This window comes from Mus pahari, chromosome 15, assembly GCF_900095145.1.
Source record: "Mus pahari chromosome 15, PAHARI_EIJ_v1.1, whole genome shotgun sequence".
In the NCBI taxonomy this organism is placed as follows: Eukaryota; Metazoa; Chordata; class Mammalia; order Rodentia; family Muridae; genus Mus; species Mus pahari.
The window spans coordinates 70952373-70973998 of NC_034604.1; the positions used below are offsets into that span (position 1 = coordinate 70952373).

At 44.8% G+C, this 21626-nt stretch overlaps 1 protein-coding gene across 1 annotated transcript in view; it reads left to right on the forward strand.

The window, feature by feature from the left end:
- The first annotated feature begins 650 nt into the window (after positions 1-650).
- The window catches only part of Epg5 (ectopic P-granules autophagy protein 5 homolog), a 92839-nt gene continuing 71863 nt past the window's right edge, over positions 651-21626 (forward strand). Inside the window, exons 1-7 of the mRNA XM_021214342.2 lie at positions 651-754; positions 10429-11361; positions 13340-13583; positions 16386-16522; positions 16984-17091; positions 18171-18244; positions 20416-20521. Coding sequence (XP_021070001.1) covers positions 695-754; positions 10429-11361; positions 13340-13583; positions 16386-16522; positions 16984-17091; positions 18171-18244; positions 20416-20521 — 1662 coding nt within the window. The 5' untranslated portion in view covers positions 651-694. The remainder of the gene's footprint in view (positions 755-10428; positions 11362-13339; positions 13584-16385; positions 16523-16983; positions 17092-18170; positions 18245-20415; positions 20522-21626) is intronic.

Consider the following 21626-nt stretch of genomic DNA (forward strand, 5'->3'; position numbering starts at 1 on the left):
CAGGAGGGTTGACAGAGTCTAACAATCAACACCTTTTAAAGTACTTTAGAGGCATTTCATGGTCCGAAGATGAGGCCAGCTTTCTTTCTTTTTTTCTTCTTTTATTAAAATCTGGAATCGTCAATTGAAACAAAGTGTGCAGAACGTACACTAAATACTTTTCCGGTCTCATTTCTTTTTACCTTTTTGTCTGTCTTCTTCAAGCAGATGTTATCTAGCCTGCAAATTTGTGCAGTAATGATAACATCGACATAATGTTTCTTTCCGGAAACGTGACGTAGATATAGGCTGACTCGAACTGGTTAGCTAGGTATCAAAATCAGATTGCCAAGGCCTCTCCTGGCACTACGTGGTCCAAGTAGAACATCTTTCTGCGAGCTGCAGAGGCAGAGGGGAGCTCTGAGTGCCACCCTACGGTCAGCGACGGAGGTTCACCCTGCGGCTTCACAGGGCGTGGCCAGAGGCGGGGCGAGGGCTGGGGCGGGCTCTGAGCCAGAATGGGCTGCCTTTTGCGTCCAAGTAGTCCCTTACTAGTTTGTCCCACGTTGCAGCCCGTACGGCCTCCAGTTGCCGCCTCCCATGCCCAAGTGGTGGAGGGTTTATCACGTGACACCCGGGAGGCCGGAACTGGGCGGCTTGCGTGAATTGCAGGAGTTTGACAGAAACAGACCGCGACGTCGCGGAGGCAGAGTGTATGGCCGAGGCTGTGAAGCCCCGCCGGGCCAAGGCCAAGGTCAGCCGCACCAAAGGCAAGGTGAGGATGCTGTCACTCCCATGCGAGCCCTCTGCTCGCCGCGCGTCCCGTGGGGTCCCGTGGGGTCGCGTGGGGACGCGGTGTCAGGGCCGCTTGGCCGTCTCCCTGTCCTGACTTCACTGGGCTTTTTCTCTGTAGCTCATTTTCTTTACTTCCCACACCAACGCCTGGCTGCGTGCGCTGAGGCAGCTTTTTCCTCCGTCTTTCACTTCTTAGCCTCTCCTCTAACATGGGAGCCCTCCCAGGATCTGGAAATGCACGGAGACCTGACGTCCTTCGCTTGGGAAGTATAGATTGTAGACAGCAGCGATATGTCAGACCTCCTCGTTTTCAAAAGTCAGAGCGACAGTGTTATTTCCGGTGTATCTGATTGTTTACAGTGTGGCGTGAATATACAAAAATCAGCACAGGGCAGAATCCAGACGGGAGGGACGGGTTTGACTTTTTTTCTGGATTGTTGCACGTCAGTGTGGTTTTAGATTGACTTGTTTTTAGGTGCATTTTGGGGTTTTTCATTTTGCTCCTGTGTACTTGTGAGACGAACAAGTTAAATTTTACCCTAAGGTGTTGGTTAGACCCATCTGTAGCTATAACTATGTATATTTAAATAGGGTTTTAATTATGTCGCCCTGCCTGGCCTCAAACTTACCATGTACCTCGAACTCGCAGAGGTTCGGCGTGCCACCAGACCTATCATCTAGATAACTTTGCCTTATCCAAAACAGAATTTACACGAATTGAAATCAACAGTGAAGGTGATATTACAGGTATATATAGGGAATTGGTGACGGTACTGAGCCTAAAGTATAACTTTTTTGTGTGTTTGGGAATGAGTTTTAACAGTGATTTATAGAAACTTTATTTAATAGAGTGCAAATGAAGTGTGTGGATTCATTTGGTAATGTGGTATGGATTCAAAGGCTTAGTTCAGGAAGTGGAGTGTCATGTGCTACTGTGTCGAGGTTGCTGTGGCTTCTGGATTTGTCCCAGTACCTGGCCTACATTCCTCAGTGCTAACTACCCAGTAGGTGACTCCAGGATGATAAGTTGTGGTTATGTGCCTGGTATTTACTCCTGGATACTTTAGGTAGAGCCCTAATAATGTTTTTATTCTTCTAGTTTGATCTTCTGTTAAAGAAAAAGTTTCCCCAATTCTGAGGATCTGGACTTCATTTATCTTAAGTAAATGTAGGTTTAAGGAGAACAGAATCTTGAATTTGGATTTGCTCTGCAGACTTAGTAGGTTTTGTAGTTAGGCTGACACCCGAGGTAATGAGACTCAGCTGACTCAAGGATGAGGTTTGAGTTCAAGGTCAGCTGGGGTTGATAATGAATTCTAGGTTAGCATGATGTTATGAGGAACCCCCGTCTCAGAAACATTGTATCAAATTGGAACTTGTAACAACCAACAGGTGTGTCTAGTAATAGACAGGTGGGTTAGGATGCTTCCTGGATAACCCTTCCCCTGGTGCTGGTGGGCCTCCTTCCCCCTCTACCGCCTAGGAAGCTATTGTCCTCCTTTGTTTCTTCCAGGCATGGAAGGTTGTTGGAATAAAGTTGGGCAACGCTCTGTATTATGATTTAAGCCTCCTTTGTGCCTTGTGAGAGCCACTGACTGTTTCCCCCAATAGGATTCTATCCGTTTGGGATGTAGGAGGAGACCCTTAAGCCACAGCGGTGCTCACAGTCAGGACAAGCCAAACCAAACCCAACCCAACCGAACAGCACCCATCGACACATGCTAGAAGGTGACGGCGGTGCCGTGGCTGAAGAACAGCCACGGTAGAGTTTTGGAGGACGTGTGGGAGGCTTGGACGGGTTGCAGTTTCAAATAGTTGGGCAGCGCAGCCCTTTTTCAGGGGGACGTTTTTTGTTTTTGTTTTTGTTTTTGTTTTGTTTTTTTTTGAGACAAACTCTCAGTTTGAGACAAACTGTCAGCTCTGGCTGTCCTGGAATTCACTATGTAGATCAGGCTGGTCTTGAACTCTGCATGCCTCTGCCTCCCAAGTGCTGCGATTAAAGGCGTTTGTCCCCTTCCACCCCTGTTAAGAAGACTGAAGTGAAGGTGCTGCAGATTGGAGGGGTTAACAGACCAAAAGCCAGTGTGTTCCGTCCTTGAAATTTCAGCGGAACACTGTGGCTAGGGCGGGGCGAGTGGACAGAAGCGGAGTGGTCAGAAAGGTGGGTCCCTGTAGGGAGGTTAGGTTTTCCTCCCTGTGTGGGCTTGAGCAGAGGAGAGTAGGATCTGACTCAGGGAAGCTGTGCTTGCGTGATCGAAAAGAAACTACCAGGGTATTAATATGAAAACAGCTCAGATTTCAGAGGGAGTAGGAGATCCTTTCCGGAGCCAAATGTTAGTGACTGTGGCCTAGGAACACAGATTTATGTGACCCAGAATACCACATTCTAGGGTGGTAACAGTTTCATTAAGGTTTTGTAGTTAATCCAAGAAAGTTATAAATAATTTGAAAAAAAGAAAAAGTACCTGTGGGACATTAGTTGGTTGGGTTACAGTGAAGAGGGGAATCTGCTGTAGGCCCCAGGGTTGGTGCAGGCCAGGGCTGTGTAAGTTTTGAAATAAAAGTTTGTTAGTAGCATAGAGATACTGTGTAGGGTTGGATATGTGAATCTAGTTTTCTGGACTTAGCCTGAGGCTGGGATGAAAATTTGCCAGTAATTAACACATAGCTGCAGATGGTAGAGAACTGGAGGATCCAGAGGTGGAGGGCAGACATAGCCCCTCAAGGAGGGCAGAGGGTGGAGGGCATTTGTATAACATGTGAAACACCCTGGGTTCTGTCCCCGACACTGAAACAGTAGCAAAACCAGCAAAACCAGACTGAGGGCTTTTAAGCCAGAAGCTGAATTGTCACATTCTTGGATTAATGCTTTAGTAAGAAGGGTGGTAGGATGGCACAGTAGGTAAGGGGATGTATGTGCCAGCCTGGTGACCCGAGATCAAATCCCAGAGTACAAAGAAAGAGGGAAGGAAAGAACCATTCCCCGGAAGTTGTCCTCTGATCTCCACCCATACGTTCTATCTCCCTTGCCCCACCCTGTCTGTCTGTCTGTCTCTCTGTCTCTCTCTCTCACACACACTCTCTCACTGACACACAGAATGCACATGCACATGTGCATACACATATATTAATAATAGATCAGTAAGTTAAAAAAGAAGTGGTTAGACCCAACTGCCCTTCATTACTAAGTGGTTGGGAGGAGGAGGAGGAGCTGGAGCTGGAGCTGGAGCCAGAGCATGAGCCACCAAGAAATGAGCAGTCAGTAAGGTGGGCTGTGCTCCCACGGCCTTCATAGAGACTGTGGGTCTTGGAAGCTGAGGGAAGAGTGTAGGAGGGAGGGAGCGATCAAGTCAGCCACATACCTCCGATGAGGGAAGCAGGGTTGGCAGGTGATTAGAGCAACACTAAAAAACTTGCAGCCCCAGGGACAGTGCTCACAGAAAGAGCCCCATCTGAAGCACGATGCCTTCTACCTGTGTGGCAGTCTGTTCCCAAGGAGAGCAGGTAAAACTCTTTCCAGCACTTGGATCTGACACTAGTGCTGGTATGCTGACCTCTCCCTCCTTTTAATTGGTCCCAGGCTAGGCTTCATGCCACATGTGTAGCGTGGGGTACACACTTGGTTGATAAACCACACTGGTTTTAAAACAGTCTAATAACAGGCATTGCATAAATTATAAAAACTGAGCCATAGTGATTCATGAAGGAGTCCCTCGTCTTTTAAGGAAAGAAAGGAGTTGTAGGTTTACTTAATGGAGTATGCAGAGAGAGGTGGAAGGCATAATTGATGTTCCCACCTGTGTTTCAGAACAAACATACTGCGTGACTATTTTCACACTGCTTAAAGAAGTACATACACAAAAGTGTGCACATGCACATTCAGAAATGGATACTCCATGAGATGCTGTTCGTCACAGTCCGTGTCTTTCTAGTTTAGCTTTGCCTTCTTCTGCCTTGCCACATCACTCTAGGACATTTGACTGTGAGAAGCCCAGGAGTAGAAACATTTCCAAGGCCAGAAATTATGTAAAAGTTTTAAGAAAGCCGGGCATGGTGGCACACACCTTTAATCCTAGCACTCGGGAGACAAGGCAGGCGGATTTCTGAGTTTGAGGCCAGCCTGGTCTACAAAGTGAGTTCCAGGACAGCCAGGGTTACACAGAGAAACCCTGTTTCGAAAAACAAAACAAAAACAAAAAATTTTAATAAAGAATGTAAATTGTGAATACAAACACAGGCAAATTCCCGAAAGAGACAGTTGTTCTCCTCACAGGGAAGAGGGTACATTAATGGCAGGTCAGAGGAGTTATGCGGGAGAGATGGCTCAGCGGTTAGTAGTACTGGCTGCACTTTCAGGGGACCTGACTTAGGTTCCCAGCGCCCACATGGCAGCTCACAACAGTCTGTAATTCCAGTCCCAGGGACTTAGACACCCTCTGTAGCACCAGGCACATGTATGGTGCACGGGCAAAAGATCCATATACATACAAATAAATGTTATTAAAATTAAAATAATAAATATAAATAAATAATAGCATAATAAAAAAGTTACCTTGTCTTGTGGGTGTTTGTGTGGCTCATGAATGTCAGCAGCTGTAATAGTTTCATATTCTGCTTCAGAACCACTTATCTGTTCTACATCTATCGAAATAACTTGTTGTTTTGGCCATTAATCTGTCAATTTTTTTTTTTTTTGAGCCTTCAGAGAAGAATAATTAGCAAGCACAGGCGATTTGTTAGACTCTCTTGCTTAAAATTTCACAGCCAAAGATGAACTTTCATTCCGCTGTGTAGTTTGTTTGAATGTAACAACATTTTTTTTTCCTTTTTCAATTTTTTGAGACACATCTCTCTGTATAGCCCTGGCTGTGTAGACCAGGCTGGCCTGGGCCTCACATAGAGCAGTCTGCCTTACCTCCTGAGTGTTGAGAGCACCCCATGCCCAGTCTTTAACATAATAGCACTTTTACAATGCTATTTGAATAAGATTTCCCCATTTAAACAATTCAGCCTGGTCCATTGTCTTAACTAGTTACATTTATGCATTTTACCTTTCCACCTTTGTGAGGGTTGTGTGTGTTGAACGCAGGCCATTATGCTTTTGCAACAAGCCCCTTTACCTGCCAAGCCATCTGGACAACTCAGATGCATTCTTTTAAGACCATAATTATAATTGTTTGTGTGGTCGATTGCTTTCTTTGTGGTTTTGAGATAGGGCCTCACGTAGCAGGGTGACTTGGAATTCTCTGTACCTGAAGATGAATTTGAGCTCCCCATCCTGCTGTTTCATTTCCAAGTACTGTGTGTACCATGGTGCCATACCATCATATACATTAAGGGTTAATTTTTTTTAAAATTATTTTTCGAGACAGGGTTTCTCTGTATAGTCCTGGCTGTCTTGGAACTCACTTTGTAGACCAGGCTGGCCTCAAACTCAGAAATCCGCCTGCTTCTGCCTCCTGAGTGCTGGGATTAAAGGCGAAGGGTTAATTTTCAAAGATGATTCACTGATCACATTTTTGTTAGTATTATTATTTTTTCCAATGTTTTATTAGGTATTTTCTTTATTTACATTTCAAATGCTATCCCTATACCCTCCCCCCCCCCCCCCCTACCCACCCACTCCCACTTCTTGGCCCTGGCTGGGTCATATAAAGTTTGCAAGACCAAGGGGCCTCTCTTCCCAGTGATGGCCGAATAGGCCATCTTCTGCTACATATGCAGCTAGATGATTGTACAAAATAATGTGATATTTTCAAACATGCATGTAACATGCTTTGATCATATTTACCCCTCACCCATAACCCATAGTTATTTTTTAAAAAAATTACCTATTTTATATATGTGAGTGTACTGTAGCTGTTTTCAGACACACCAGAAGAGGGCATCAGATCCCATTGTAGATAGTTGTGAGCCACCATGTGATTGCTGGGAATTGAACTCAGGTCCTACGAAGAGCAGTCAGTACTCTTACCACTGAGCCATCTCTCCAGTCCCATATTTTTTAATTTTTTATTTAAGACAGGGTCTCCTTCTGTAACTCTAGCCTGGAACTCACAGGAATTTAGCCACTGCTTTCTGCATGCTGGGTTAAGGGTGTACTCCACCAGGCCTGGCTCACAGTTCCCTTTCTTTTGAGACATGGTCTGACTGGCCTTGAATTTGTGGTCCTTCATCTGCCTCTCAGTGCTAGGATCTGGATCTCTCTCTCTCTCTCTCTCTCTCTCCCCACTACTCTCATTAATTATCTAATTACATAACTATGTCTTCTGTGCCATAGAAGGGCTTATCAAAAACCAATAAATTAACTTGGGTATAATAATGTTAACTAAAAAATAGAACATATTTGCATTTCAAGTTTTCTCCCTAAAATAATTTTTTATTTTTTATTTTTTTGTTCCAGGATCCATTCTGGAATCCCAAGTTAGTGTAGTTAGCACATCTGTAATTTCCTTCATCCCCTGTCAGCTGCTCACTTCCACTTTTCTTCCGGCTCTATGACAGAGTTACTTTGTAGATTGTTTGAGTTTCAGCTGGCAGGTTCACAGTGGTAAATTGAGGTTATGCATTGCTAGAAGGCCACCAATGAACCGCTGCCTCTCTTGGAACATTGTATCAGGGGATGTTTGCTGAAATGCTTTCCTGACAATGCTGGCTTGGTTATTTGGTTGTGGTGTGTTTGCCAGGCTTCTCCATTGAAACTCACTACTTTTTCTTTTGTAATTATGAAATGCCTGAGACTGTTTTGCTTTTGCTCAGGTTCTGGCTCAGTCACTGTAACATTTGTCATGCCTGTGGCATCGTGTCATCACTGTCACTGTGGTTTAAATATATCCCCCAAGGAGGAAGTCATATGTTCAAAAGTTGCTTCCCAATACAGGGATACAGGAGGAGTTGTGGGCCCAGCAGGATATTAGGGGTTGCCTGTTGAAGGAATTAACATGGTTCACATAGGACCTTGGTAGTTCTCAGGGTTGTTATAATAAGAGTGAGCTCGGGCCCCTCCTCTCTCCAGCTTCCTGTCTCATACAATCTTTCCCTGTTTCTGTAGCATATGCTGTTGTGATGTCATGTGGCAAGAAGTCCTTACAGGTGAAGCACCGTGCTTTTGAACTGTGGTGTCAATAAATATAAGTATCCAGCTTTAAGCATTTTATTGCCACAATGGAAAATGGGCTAGCACTGGGGGGTGATGGTGACTTTCTGGTTTTCCTGTTCCTTGTATGTTTATTGCAGTTCTGCGTAGGAGGGTGGTCACTTCCTGTTTACTGGATTTATTTTTTATTTGTTCAGTAAGTATTTATTTTAGACTCATAGGTACTTCTTTTGCATGTTATAATCTAATGCTATGGTATTGTTGTTTTGTTTGGTTGCTTGAGTTATTGCAGCCTTCTCTTGAGTTTAGAGGGACCATTGTGATCAAAATGAAGAAATGTGGGTCTGTGGCAGTTAGAGATGGTTTCGTTTTACTTAGCCTGTGATAGATGATCCATTTAAACATTTCATCTTCATTTTTGTTTCATAATTTGTCGCTTATTGTGATATCTTTTTCTTTCAGATTACAATAGTGAATATCCAAATTGAATGTGCTCAAAATGGGCAATACAAAATATAGAGTATTTTATGAGGTGGATTTATATTCCATCTGTTAAGTGTGAAAATTTAGATTTTTCTTTCTTGAAGGAGAGAGTATTTTGTTTTGGGTCTCAGTTTGAAGGAGTTGTATGTCATACAAGTAGGGCCTGGTGACTCTCCTTGTGGCAGGAGGAGGAGGAAGAGGTGGTCGCTGGTTGCATCTGAGACAGGTGACTGCTGATATGCAGTTTGTTTTGTGCTTTATTGACCACAGAGGCACTGCCCACACTCACTGCACCTCAGTTAACCTCACATCTGTGCTGTGGCTATTGCAATGATCTTCTGTCCTATCTCAAGCCCACTTCTTCTCAACTTGACAACAGAACATCATTTTAAAATGACAGCATTTCATCTTTGGCTTCCCATCAGCTCATGTCATCTAATAAGTAAAATTGTATTAATTCAATTAAATGTCCCCATAGTCTTGATCACTTTGAACAATATTCAGAAATCCAAAGTCTAGACTATCCTCTGAGAATCCAGATAGTCCATTAACTGTGAGCTCGTATAAAACAAAAACATGTTATAAACTGTGTGTGTGTGTGTGTGTGTGTGTGTGTATGTATGTAATGGTAAACATTCCCATTCCAATATAGAGGAAAGAGGGCATAGGTCCAAGGAAAGATTGGTTTTTCCAAAGTTAAATATGTGCCAGCAGATCAAACACCCAATTCTACAGGTACATATCCAGTATCTGGGCTTGCGATGACTCATCAGAGTCCATCAGAGTGAGCTCCGAGGACCCGCCAGCTCATCATTTATAGTGTATGCAACCTCATTCTTTGGCCAGCTCCAGTCTATAGGCTTGCTTGATGGATGTCCCAAACCCCTGGCATGTCTAACATTCTGGAGTAGTCAGTGTACCTGAGGCTTTACTTACACAGCTTCATGAAATGTCATTTTCATTTCTCCAGGGATTTTGTCCCTGTTATATGTTGGCACCATGATACAACTCTCCATGACCTCAAAATTCTTGCATCTTTCATACCTGCAAAACCGTTACCTCATGGATAACATTGCTGAGTTTTGTGGCCAGCTCAGAATGTCATCTTGTCACCTTCAGGTTCAATAGCAGCAGCCTCTGTGCTGTTGAGGATGCCTGACACATTGTTTCGAAGCTGGGATTCCTGTGTTCCATTTCTACTTCAGGCTTTCTCTTTTCAGATCAATTTACATATTTATAGTTGGCGATTTCCCATGGTTGGATTATTGTCCTCAAGGAAACGTTTGCCCCAGTGAAGTGAGGGAGGCTTCTCCTTAATGGCAGAAATTCCCTCGACTGTTACTGGTTTTTGCAAATCCAATGTATGCATGGTTTTGAATTTGCTGTCCCTCATATCCTCACTGACATGCATATTTACTTATTAGGAAACTTTCACAGACTCATAGAGAAGAGAAGGGGAGGCACCTTTGGGAGGATACATTATATCCTGTAAATGCATTCCATTTTAAAGCACAATTTCTGAGGATGTTCAGTTATGGTCATAGTCCAAGAAGAAAGCATGGCAGAAGGAGCTCCTTTATAGGGTGACACTGTAAAGGCAGTGGGAAGTTGAGTCACTGGGTGCAGCCCACATCCTAGGTGGTCAGCCGGCCTGGGAGCTTGCTGATTGGTTGCTTTTGGTTTTCTTATCACTTGCTGACAGCATGGCAGCTGAGCTTTAGTCTTCAGAGGTGGTGCTTTGAGTCTGTTCGTGGCTGCCACATGCGACTGAGGAACCAAGGTTCTCTTATTAATACATTTAGAACTGGACTCAAGAAACTCAAGGGCGGTTTTATTAGAGTTTAAGAGTTTAAATGACAGATTAGGTGACAATACTGGCAACTGCCAGGATAGAGAAAATGCACTGTCTTTTATGTGAGGCCTGAAATGGAAAGAGATAGCTTACTAAGAAAGGAAGGGAGTCTGTGAGCCGAGGAAAGAGCCCTCAGTGTAAAAGTTTAGATATTTATGTATAGCTTAAAAATTCTTCATGCTGAAATCACTAGCTCTTGTTATATTTCATACCTTGCTTGTAGGAAAAGAAGAAGCATGAAGCCCTTCAGACTTGTGATGCAGTTCCCCTTCCAGAGACTTGTGGAGAACAGGAAATCCTGTTTCCAGCTTCTGAACTCAAAGGAGATGACCTGAAGTTGTCTGCTGACCCCCAGATCCACAGCGATGTGAGTGGATGGAATGAAAGTGAGATGTTTGATATACCACTCACCTCGTTGACTATAGGGGATGAAGGACCCCTAATACAGGACACAGAGGACGTAAAAGAAAGGGGAGAGGTCACAGCCGGTGATGGAGATGATGAAATGGAGTTGAAGGTGGACCCTGGAGACAATGTTACAGCTAAAGGTGAACCTTGCAAGAACTTCACAGAAGTAGAGGACCGCACACTCATCCAGTGTGGGCCTCCAGAAAGCACACTGCAGCCTGACTTTCCCTGCTCTCAACAGGTGGTGGAGGGCTCACATGCCAGAGAATATCCGACTAGGAAGCAAGATGAAGCCGCCCTTGGCTCTTCAAAGGTGTTTCAGAATGTTAGCTTGCACAGTTCTTATGAAGCCAAAGAAGTTTTTCAGCCACCAAGAGTGAAGAAACTATATCCTGAGTTGCCAGCTGAAATTGCTGAAGTACCAGCTCTGGTGGTCGTGAAGCCATTGCTCCGCAGCGAGCGACTCTACCCAGAACTCCCATCTCAAGCAGAACTGGCACCCTTCACTAAAGAGCAGCTCAAACTCTTGGAGCCTGGCTCATGGCTGGAAAATGTCGAGTCATATGTAGAAGAATTTGATAACATTGCTCATCAGGACAGACATGAGTTTTATGAGTTGCTTTTGAATTACTCACGATGCAGGAAGCAGTTGCTGTTGGCTGAAGCTGAGCTGCTCACTCTGATGTCTGATTGTCACAGTGCCAAAAATCGACTGTGGCACTTTAAGGATGAACAAATGGCCGTACAGGTATCTTCACTGTGTGCATCAGGCTTCCGAGCTGCCTTTCCCATGGTGCTGTCTAGGATTTGGTCTGTGTGTTAAACTTACACTGTCCCTGGCTTCATCTGTCCAGGGATCACATGATCAAATGGCCACAGGAGCAGGCACATAACATGTAGGAGAGAAGCAGAGTAGCGTGCAGCTCAGTGGAGAAGCACATGCCTAGTCTGGAGGGACGGCAGCCCTTGACATCTAATTGACACTTTTATGATTGTGAGGAGTAGGGGATTGCTACATCTCAGGTTTTCTCAGAGAAACAGGAATCTGGATTTTTGCATGAAGGATGTTAACTGGCAGTGTTGGCAACTAACTAAACACAAATATATGCAGATACATACTCTACAGAGTTCAAGCCAGCAAACCATATCTCAAGGTAAAATTCAGCCCTTAGACTATTAGTTTTAGATTTTGGCACAATGCCACAAGTGTGCAGTCAGTAGAGAGTGTACTGGTTGGAGAGTGATAAGGAGAGTCCATTAGCTGTTATCTGGCTCCTAGGAGGCCAGAGCCACCATTTCCAAAGGACCCAGGAGGAATGGCAAGGAAGAGAAGGCCACTTTTGATAAGTTTGTCATTGAGGGGAAGCTGGAGGAGTTACTGCTGACACATGTGATTTGCTGGCTCCTTCCTCTCATTTGTATAGTGTCTTGTGTATCTTTTGTTTGGAAATATTGAAAAAGAAAGGGAGGTGGAGAAAAGCTCAATGGGGAAGTAAATAAGAGCTCTGGTTGCTTTTGTAGAAGACCCTGGTTTCATTCCCAGCATGTGTGTGGCAGCTTGTAACCTAATAACTCTAGTTCCAGGGGGATCCCATGCCCTCTGCTGACCTCCATGGGCAGCTAGGCATGCAAGGGGGTGCACACACATAGTACGCAGAGGGAACAGTCATATACATAAAATCTAAAAAGTAAGGAAGGATAGAGTATGGCGGGAGGAATTAATATCAAGGAGGAGGATTCCTTTTGGACAGACAAAGTGAGGTAGATCTAGAGATATTTTGGGCTACCGTGGAGTTGAGGGGATGGCACATTGGTCTTGGTATTCTTAGCCTAGAAAGTAAAATACCAGTTGTGGGAGTTTTAGGGATATATGTTCCCTGTTCCTCACTGATGTCGTAGAGTCATTTTTTTTTAAAAAAGATTTCTTTATTATTATATCTAAGCACAGTGTGGCTGTCTTCAGACACCCAGAAGAGGGCATCAGGTCTCATTACAGATGGTTGTGAGCCACCTTGTGTTTGCTGAGATTTGAACTCAGGACCTCTGGAAGAGCAGTCAGGGCTTTTAACCACTGAGCCATCTCTCCAGCCCCCAGTTATTTTTTTTAAATGGCTTATTTATTTTATGTACATTGGTGTTTTGCCTGCCTTTCTGTGTGAAAGTGTTGGATCACCTGGAACTAGAATTACAGACCTGCCATGTGAGTGCTGGGAATTGAACCAGAATCCTTTGGAAGAGTAGCCAGTGCCCTTAACCACTGAGCCACATCTCCAGTTCCGTAGGGTCACTCTTTTCAGAACCCACCATCTGTTCACGACTGACAGTGTTCTCTGACACTGACCATTATTTGCTAGTAGTGTTTTGTATGTACAGTGTTGGCCCCCACTGTGTCGTATGTACAGTGTTGGCTCTTACTGTGTCCTATGTACAGTGTTGGTCCCCACTGTGTCATATGTTTGTACAGTGTTGGCCCTCACTGTGTTGTACGTACAGTGTTGTTCCTCACTGTGTCTGTCATATGTACAGTGTTGGCCCCCACTGTGTCGTATGTACAGTGTTGGCTCTCACTGTATCCTATGTATAGTGTTGGCCCTCACTGTGTCATATGTACAGTGTTGACCCCCACTGTGGTCTAGGCTCTTTGAAATAGTGACAGCCTGCAAGTCTTCCACCTGCTGCCCGACTGCATCAGATGAACATGGTCTCACATTTCATCCTTTCTGTAGGGCATCTGTGCAGATCAAGTAAAAGTTTATGGTCATCACCACTACCAGAGAGTAGAGATGAATGAACATGTCCTGGGTGAACTGAAGAAGCTATTTGATGCCAAATCTGAGCACCTGCACCAGACCCTGACCCTCCATTCGTACACTTCTGTGCTCTCGAGGTTGCAAGTGGAGTCCTACATCTTCACACTGCTCAATAGCTCAGCTGTTCTGAGATCTTTAGCAGTTTATCAGGCAGAGCAAGGTACGTAAGCAGTGACAGCTTCCCTCTCATACTTAAATGTGGAGACAGTTGAGGGTAGAGGCCTGACTGAGTTGGCCAGGTCCTAACTGGCTTCACTGTATCACTCTATCTCCTTGCCCCTCAATAGCAGTGGAGGGTCAGGTCTGTTTACTGACAGGCCTCCTTCCCCATGGCTGTCAGTTTTCTTCCTTCAGGAGGCTTGAGGCTGCCTCTCTTTGCCTTTGCTAAGTTGTGACCCAAAACTAACCATCAGGAGACCTTCCTTTTTCTTTTTTTAAAAATTTATTATTTTTACTATTGTTACTATTGGATTTACTTCTTTTATTTTATGTGTTCGAATGTTCTACCTCCATGTCTGTCTGTGCACCACATGCCTGGTTCCTTTCAGAGTTCAGAAGATGGAGTTGGTTGGGTCCCTTGGCTTGAGTTATGAATGGTTGTAAGCTGCCATGTGGGTGCTGGGAATCAAACCCTGGTGGGTTCTCTGCAAGAACAAGTGCTCTAACCACTGAGCAAGCCCTCCAGCCCCCAGAATACCCTTTCATTTTCCTGTTTTTTGTACTTTATTTTTTGTTTGCTCAGTTTCTTGTTTTCTTGAAATTTTTAACTGAAGTAGAAATTGTAATTTTTTTTCATGGTAGTTGCTTGCTCTTTCCCAGAGCCACATTCTCAGTTTCTCTATGCATGCTAAGCTAAGCAGTCAGCCAACAGAGTTCCTCTTTAGACCAACTGTCTGACGTACTGCTAGAACTTTGTGGAGATCATATTGGAAGAGGGAAGGAGTTTATTGTCATCATGGCAGAGAAGTCATGATGGCAGGATATAAGCAGCTGGTCACCAGGCATGCAGTGCGCAGACAGAAGTGCAGGTAGATCCTCGTTCAGGATATAAAACCTTAAGACCAGCCCCCAGAGGCCCACTTCCTGTAATGAGGCTCCACTTCCTGCAGGTATACAACCTTCCACAAGTCCCCATCAGCTGAGTGTTGAGTATATTAGGGAACATCTTGCATGCAAACCACCCATTTGGCTCTTGGCCTTGGGCATCTCAATTCAATATGCACTCCGTTCAACTTCAGAAGTCCCCACAGTCTTTAACAGTCTCCGCATTGCTCTCGACTCACCTAGTGCAGTTTCAAGAGCACGCTGTCTCCATTTTGCTCTAAAAAAAAAGGAAGGAAAGAAAAAGAATAAAGGCAGGCATAGTGGTGCACGTCTGTAGTCCCAGCACTCGGACTTAAGAGGCAGAGGCAGGCAGTTTTAGTCCAGCCTGGTCTACAAAGTGAGTTCTAGGACAGTTCTAGGTCTAAACAGAGTGAGACCCTGTCTCAAAAACAAACAAAAATCAAGCCAAACAACAAAAGAGAAAGANGAGAGAGAGAGAGAGAGAGGGAGAGAGAGAGAGAGAGAGAGAGAGGGAGAGAGAGAATGAGAATGACAGGGATGGCTAGAGGAGACTCCAGACTTCCCTGAGCAAAATCCCCTTGTGAAGTCTTTATAACAGTCCCAAGAACAAAAGAAAAATTAACCTTTTGTAACATTTTAGAGTAGTGGGAAATTAGTCTGGTTTAGTATATGTGACCAAGAGCAGGGAGGAGCCAGGGTTCATAAATTAATATGTGGGCCAGGCAGAGCTGTAGGGAGGTATGGCCTGATTGAGGCTGTAGGCTCTAGCTGGAAGATACAGGGCCTTGTCCTAACAAAGCCAGCAGGGTAAGCATCGACTCCCTTTGCTCCATGCCTTGCTCCATGCCTAGGCATCGGGGGCTTGAGGAAAAATCCCCTGGACTCCGAGACCCCTGGGCTGCCCTGTTTGTCTAGCTGGACTGCCTACAGCCCTCGGTTTCTGGGCTGGTTCCGTCTGCTCTGTGCCTGCAGCTCTTCTTGGTGGAGATCCCGTGGTCCTGGCATCTTCAGGATCCTGAGGTCTTCACTGAAACTTAGGCTCCATGTCCCTCCCCAGCCTTGCTTGCTGGCCCCGCAGCTCCTTCTTGCTGCCTTACTCAGCAGCTCTCAGGACCCTGAGGAGGACCCCATGCTCCCCTCCCCACCGCTGCCTCAAGTGGCATTCCTACAAAACCAGGACTGTGTGGACAGTGGCGCTGATTCTGTTAGCCTGAAATTTAGCTTGGCGCAGTTGTCCACAGCACACTGACCACACCTCAGTGCGCTGAGCACGGTGAAGTTCTCTCCACCAAATAAACTATCATTTTTGAATCCAGTTTCATCCAGGTCTTCAGAACATGGACAGAATGGACCAGAATACCACAGGAATGACCTCTGTCCCCAGTTCCCAGGAGAGTCCTTGTTCAGCTCTTAAACACTTAATGAGCCAGGCCTTCACTGTCTACATCTCTCTTAACACCCTGGTCTTTCAAACGTCCAGCAGAATGGCCCATTAGGTTCTGCTTATGTCCGGTAGAGACTTGTTCATCCTGTGGCTCCAAACCCTTCTCTGTTTCTCCAGCACATAGTTCCAAAGGCATAAGGACTGCTTGTTAGAGCAACAACCCCGCCCGCCCGCCCACCCGCCCCTTGTCCCCATCTCTTTGTATCGGTTGCTTCTCTGACAAGAAACGACTTAAGTCTGAAGAGTTTATTTTGACTCACAGTTCAGTGGAATACAGTCCCTCACAGAGTGGAAAACATGGCGACAGAAGCACCGCCAGGAAGTGGACAGCCCCTTGGGTGTTTATCTGAACTAAATGTTTTACACATTTGGTTTCTCCTCTTTAAGTGGAGATGCTAAGTCTACCTCCCCAGTGCAGTTGCAAGGACTCATTTACTCTTCTCTTCCCTACAGTTCCTAAAGTGACAGAAAGCATCCCCTCCGATGTGTGTCAGCTGAAGGAGTGCATTAGTGTCTTGTTCATGTTCACCAGGAGAGTGAGTGAGGATGCCCAGTTCCATGAGGACATCCTTCTCTGGCTGCAGAAATTGGTAAGTGAACAGCTACAAGCATAGAAGTTGTTTATTGCTTGGGTAATTTAAGAATCATTTCTTATTTCATATTTTTCTTCTATAGCTTTTCTAGCCAATTCATTTAATGAGTTAATGACTTTTCTTTGATGACACATGGTTACAAGACATTTGTCTTGTTACTCTGTCTCTTTAATGAACTCTGGCTTTCAGGTCAGAGTTGGACTCCAGAGGGAAGTCTGTCACATTTAAAGACTGGCTGTTGACTCACCAAGTGTCTAATTATGTTTGATGTTGGACTTGATCATACTTAACAGGAGAAGAAAAGTGTCAGAATTTGGGAAATTTAAGCATATTGCAGACAGGGTTATGTCTGGATACTCTAGGAATATTGTGTGGACTTGACTGAGTCCATGCTCTCCTAACTCACTGTGTCCTTGAATCGCTCAAGTCTGTGAAACCATGACTCCTTGGTTGTTCAGGTGTCCGTGTTACAAAGAGTCGGCTGTCCTGGAGATCACTTCTTTCTCCTAAACCACATTCTCCGCTGCCCAGCTGGCATTAGTAAGTGGGCTGTTCCTTTTATACAGGTATGATGGTGATTTTCTGGTTCTGGGGGTGGGATAAGGGTTTTATTAGGTAGTTTTCCTTAAGAAATGTCTAATATAACCCCCAAAGCTAATTGAGTGCTATTTAAATATAAGTTTAAAGATTGACTTATTTCTGTTACATGTATGCTACATGTGTCTGCATGAGTTTACGTGCACCGTGTATGTAGTGTCTGGGGGCTAGCAGGCATTGATTCCTTGGAACTGGGGTTCCAGGTGGTTGTGAACTTCCTGACCTGGGTATGGGGAACCAAACCTCTCTCTGGAGGAGCAGAGATGGCTCTGGATGGCTCTTACCCACTGAGCCATCTCTCCAGCTCCCTGAGTAGAACCCTTCAACTAGGAGGACGGGTAGGAGTCAGTGCCAGAACTTTCTGGGTCATCACAGTTGAAGAAATTAGGACAGAACTGCAAAAGTTGAGCAGTAACCCAGCTTGCTAGGCTCACAAGTGTTTAATTTGTTAAGATATCGGTGCAGGACATCTTACCAGGACAGGTTTTTTTTTCTATCCCACAGTACAACCGGTACAGATGAAATGTAATCTGTTAGCGTGGCAGAGCAGTTCTGGGCTTGTTAGTAACTCGCGTATACTTCCCAGTTTGACTGTGCCGTTCATAGGTTCTCTTTTGCTGAGCACCTTTTGGCCATTTTTATTATTCATAGCAACCACTCAGATAGCAGGAACCAAAATGTATTGCAAGGTCAACTCAATTCCTTCATAGTTTGTTAGCTTTAGTATCTCTGGTGGCATGGAGCCTAAATCATTTGGAAGAGAAGGGGGATATTTTGTTTTTGTTTCTTTGTTTTTTACTGGTTTACTGTAGCAGTGTTGTCCTTCATTCCCAGCTGTGTAGGTGTCTGCTGTCAGCTGCTCGTCCTCTGCACTCAGGCCAAGGCACAGGCTGAGGCAGTGCGCACAGAACTGCTCCAGCTTTGCCTATGCTTTGGCTTGGGTGTGAGGGTTAGCATTGTTCTCTCACTAGCATCTTGGTTGTTAGATGCGTATAAAGCAGCATGAGCTGGTTTCCTATAGTACCCTGTTTTCATTTTCTGATTTCAGATCAAAGTGTTGAATAACCCTTCAGGGGTCTTTCATTTTATGCAGTCCCTTGCCCTGCTGATGTCTCCTGTCAAGTAAGTGTGGGAGAGCTTTGTGAAATAGAAATTGAAATACTTCTATCCAAGGGTTAGTTTTCTTAGCTGCACATATCTACAGAGAACTGCTAAGGGAAGTGTTCCCATTCTAGAATGTAACATTGCAGGTTTTCTTTGGGTATGATGGCCCTGCCCCAAAGTGATGAACCTAGCTGCTTATTAACTGTTTTCTTGGCCCTTCTTTTTTTTTTTTTTTTTTTTTTTTAATTTACATTTCAAATGCTATCCCTGAAGTTCCCTATCCCCCCCCCCGCCCCTGCTCCCCTACCCACCCACTCCCANTACTTGGCCCAGGCCTTCCCTTGTGCTGGGTCATATAAAGTTTGCAAGACCAAGGGGCCTNTNTTCCCAGTGATGGCCGATTAGGCCATCTTCTGCTACATATGCAGCTAGAGATACAAGCTCAGGGGGTACTGGTTAGTTCATATTGTTGTTTCACCTATAGGGTTGCAGACCCCTTCAGCTCCTTGGGTACTTTCTCTAGCTCCTCCATTGGGGACCCTGTGTTCCATTCAATAGCTGGCTGTGAGGGTCCACTTCAGTGTTTGCCAGGCACTGGCATAGCCTCACAAGAGGCCGCAATATCAGGGTCCCTTCAGCAGAATCTTGCTGGCATGAGCATTAGTATCTAGGTTTGGTGTTGGCCCTTCTTTTAGTGTGTTTGTTTCTCATCATGCACATGATTGTGAAAGATGCTAAGAGAAGGTGTGTTCTTAGAAAAGACTTAGTGTTAGCGGGGATCTGTGGAGCTGTAGTACTGCAGAAGGAGTGTAGCAGAGAGTGAGTAGTCAGACACAGTTCCACAGTGGATGAGTTGGCTCTGAGAGTGGGTTGAATTCACTGGGTAAGAGGGGCTGAGGCAGAGGCCCCAACTCAGGGTGTGCAGAGGACTCGGGTGGAGGTAACTGCAAGCGATGATAACAAGGGTGAGGAACTGGGGTGGGAGCTGGGGGTAGAAGGTCTTGAAGTTAAAGACGAACTGTCTACACTTGGTAAGGTTTGGCCTGTGAGCCAGTGGAGGGTTCTTGTACAGAGCAGAAACTGTGTCTAAGGAAGATTAGACCAGGCGTTGTGAGGCTCCGGGATTGTAAGGCTGTGTTTGGAGGATCGTCAGTCCAAGGTCAGCCTGGGTTACACCGAGACAGAACAAGGAGGGGGTGTGTGTTTAGGAGAGGTTGGACTGGAGGAGAGGGATGTACTTCTTCATTGCTCATGATGGCTGCAGACATTTCTATCTCTGGCTCAGGGTCCTAACACTTTTTAGTTTTGATAAGATACATTTTTTTTAAAAAGAAAATTTGTTTTAAATCATGGGTACTTGTATATGTCTGTGTGTTGGGGGTGTACGTGAGAGTGTGGGTTCCTGTGGGGGCCAGAAGAGGGCACTGGATCCTATGGGGCTAGGGTTACAGGGCCTTGTGAACTGCCTGACGTAGTGGTGGGAGCTGACCTTGGGCCATCTATGAGAGCAGCAAGTGCTCTTAGCCACCTGGCCATTTATTTTAATTTTTCTTTTCTTTTTTCTTTCTTTTCTTTTCTTTTCTTTTCTTTTCTTTTCTTTTCTTTTCTTTTCTTTTCTTTTCTTTTCTTTTCTTTTCTTTTCTTTTCTTTTCTTTTCTTTTCTTCTTTCTTTCTTTCTTTCTTTCTTTCTTTCTTTCTTTCTTTCTTTCTTTCTTTCTTTCTTTCGAGACAGGGTTTCTTTGTGTAGTCCTGGCTGCCCTGAAACTCCCTCTGTAGACCAGTCTGGCCTCGAACTCAGAAATTCACCTGCCTCTGCCTCCCAAGTGCTGGGATTAAAGGCGTGCGCCACCACGCCTGGCCCTCTTTCTTTCTTTTTTTGAAATTGGGTCTCACTATGTCGAGTAGGCTGGCCTGGAACTTGTTACCTGTCCCAGACTGGCCTGCAACTAGTTACTTAGCCTAGGCTGACCTTGAATTCAGAAATCTGCCCGTTTCTACGTGCTTCTGCCTCTGTAGTGGGGTTTAAAGCTAAGTATATCATTCCTGGCCTAGTTTTTACATATTTGCTAATTTAAACCACTGGACAGCTGAGCTGATTCCTGACTTTTCTTTAGTATAGATGATCCAAACATGTGCTTGTTTCAGGCTCTCTGTGTTCATATGGTCAGATTCATGTCTGTTGTCTATAGAAATCGAGCGGAGTTTATGTGCCACATGAAGCCCAGTGAGTGGAAGCCGTCATCTTCAGGGCCAGCATCTGGGAACTGGACACTTGTAGATGAAGCGGGGGAAGAGGTAACCTGTGTTGCTGTGTTTCCTTTAGTCCATCTCAAGTTCTTCTTCTTTCTTGCCAGGAATCGTTCTAAGCACTTTGTGGTAAACCTCGGAGATAGATTTTGCATTTGTGCTTGGCTCTTGGTAATAGTAAGAAGCTGAACAACACTAGCAACAAGCAAGGGAAACAAAAACGAAAGCAATGCGGAGGGGCCTAGTACTTGAGACAGTTAAGAGATCAGTTGGATTGGAAGAGTCTGTGAGGGAAGGCGCCCCGGTTCATTCATGTCATTTGCTTCTCAACACGAGTTCCACAGAAGGCTCACTTGAGCATCTTATAAAGCTTTCCAGGCCCATACTTAAATCTAAGTGTTCTGGAGCCTACTGGGAGATCTAATTTTCAGCCAGAGTCAAAAACTATTGCTCCTGTAGTTTCTGAGGCTCTTGTTTAGCAATTAGATACATGATATTATTCTATTTTGCATTACTAAGTTAGCTTTATAAAAAGGTTTTAATGAGATGATAATTTTGGATGCTGATCCTCCCCCCCCCCCGCCCGCCAAGTAGCATGGCACAGGTGCTGATGGGGGCTTCATAATAGATGGCAGAACACAGAGAATCTCATCTCAAAACAAATCTGGGAGCTGGGTAGGGCTAGCTTTTCATAGCACCCTTTATGAGGACTTGCCTTTGTTTATTTTAGAGGAAGCACCATCAGTAATTAAGAGCTCTCAATAGGGCTCATGTCTTAACGGTCACACACTAGCTCCCAGTACTACTAAGCTTAGGCCTAAGCTCCAGACTCATGAATCTTGGGGCAAAACCATAACTAAGCTGTAGTGGAAACAGTAGATAGAGCATATCGGGACACAAGTTAGCTTGGTTTCTAAGGTGACTTTAAGACTCTGTTAAAAAAAGAAACCAGTGGTGTCCCCCAAATGACTTTGTTCACAGTTTTTTCTTGCCCACAGCAGAACCTGAGGCATCTGTAGCAAATACTAGCTGCTTCCTCAAGTATAATAATATTGTTATTAATAATAAGATTGTCTCTTTACTTGTTGATTTGTCTGAGCAGTGAATCACACAGGAAGGTCCTCACTTGAGAAGGGTTTTTTTTTTTTTTTTT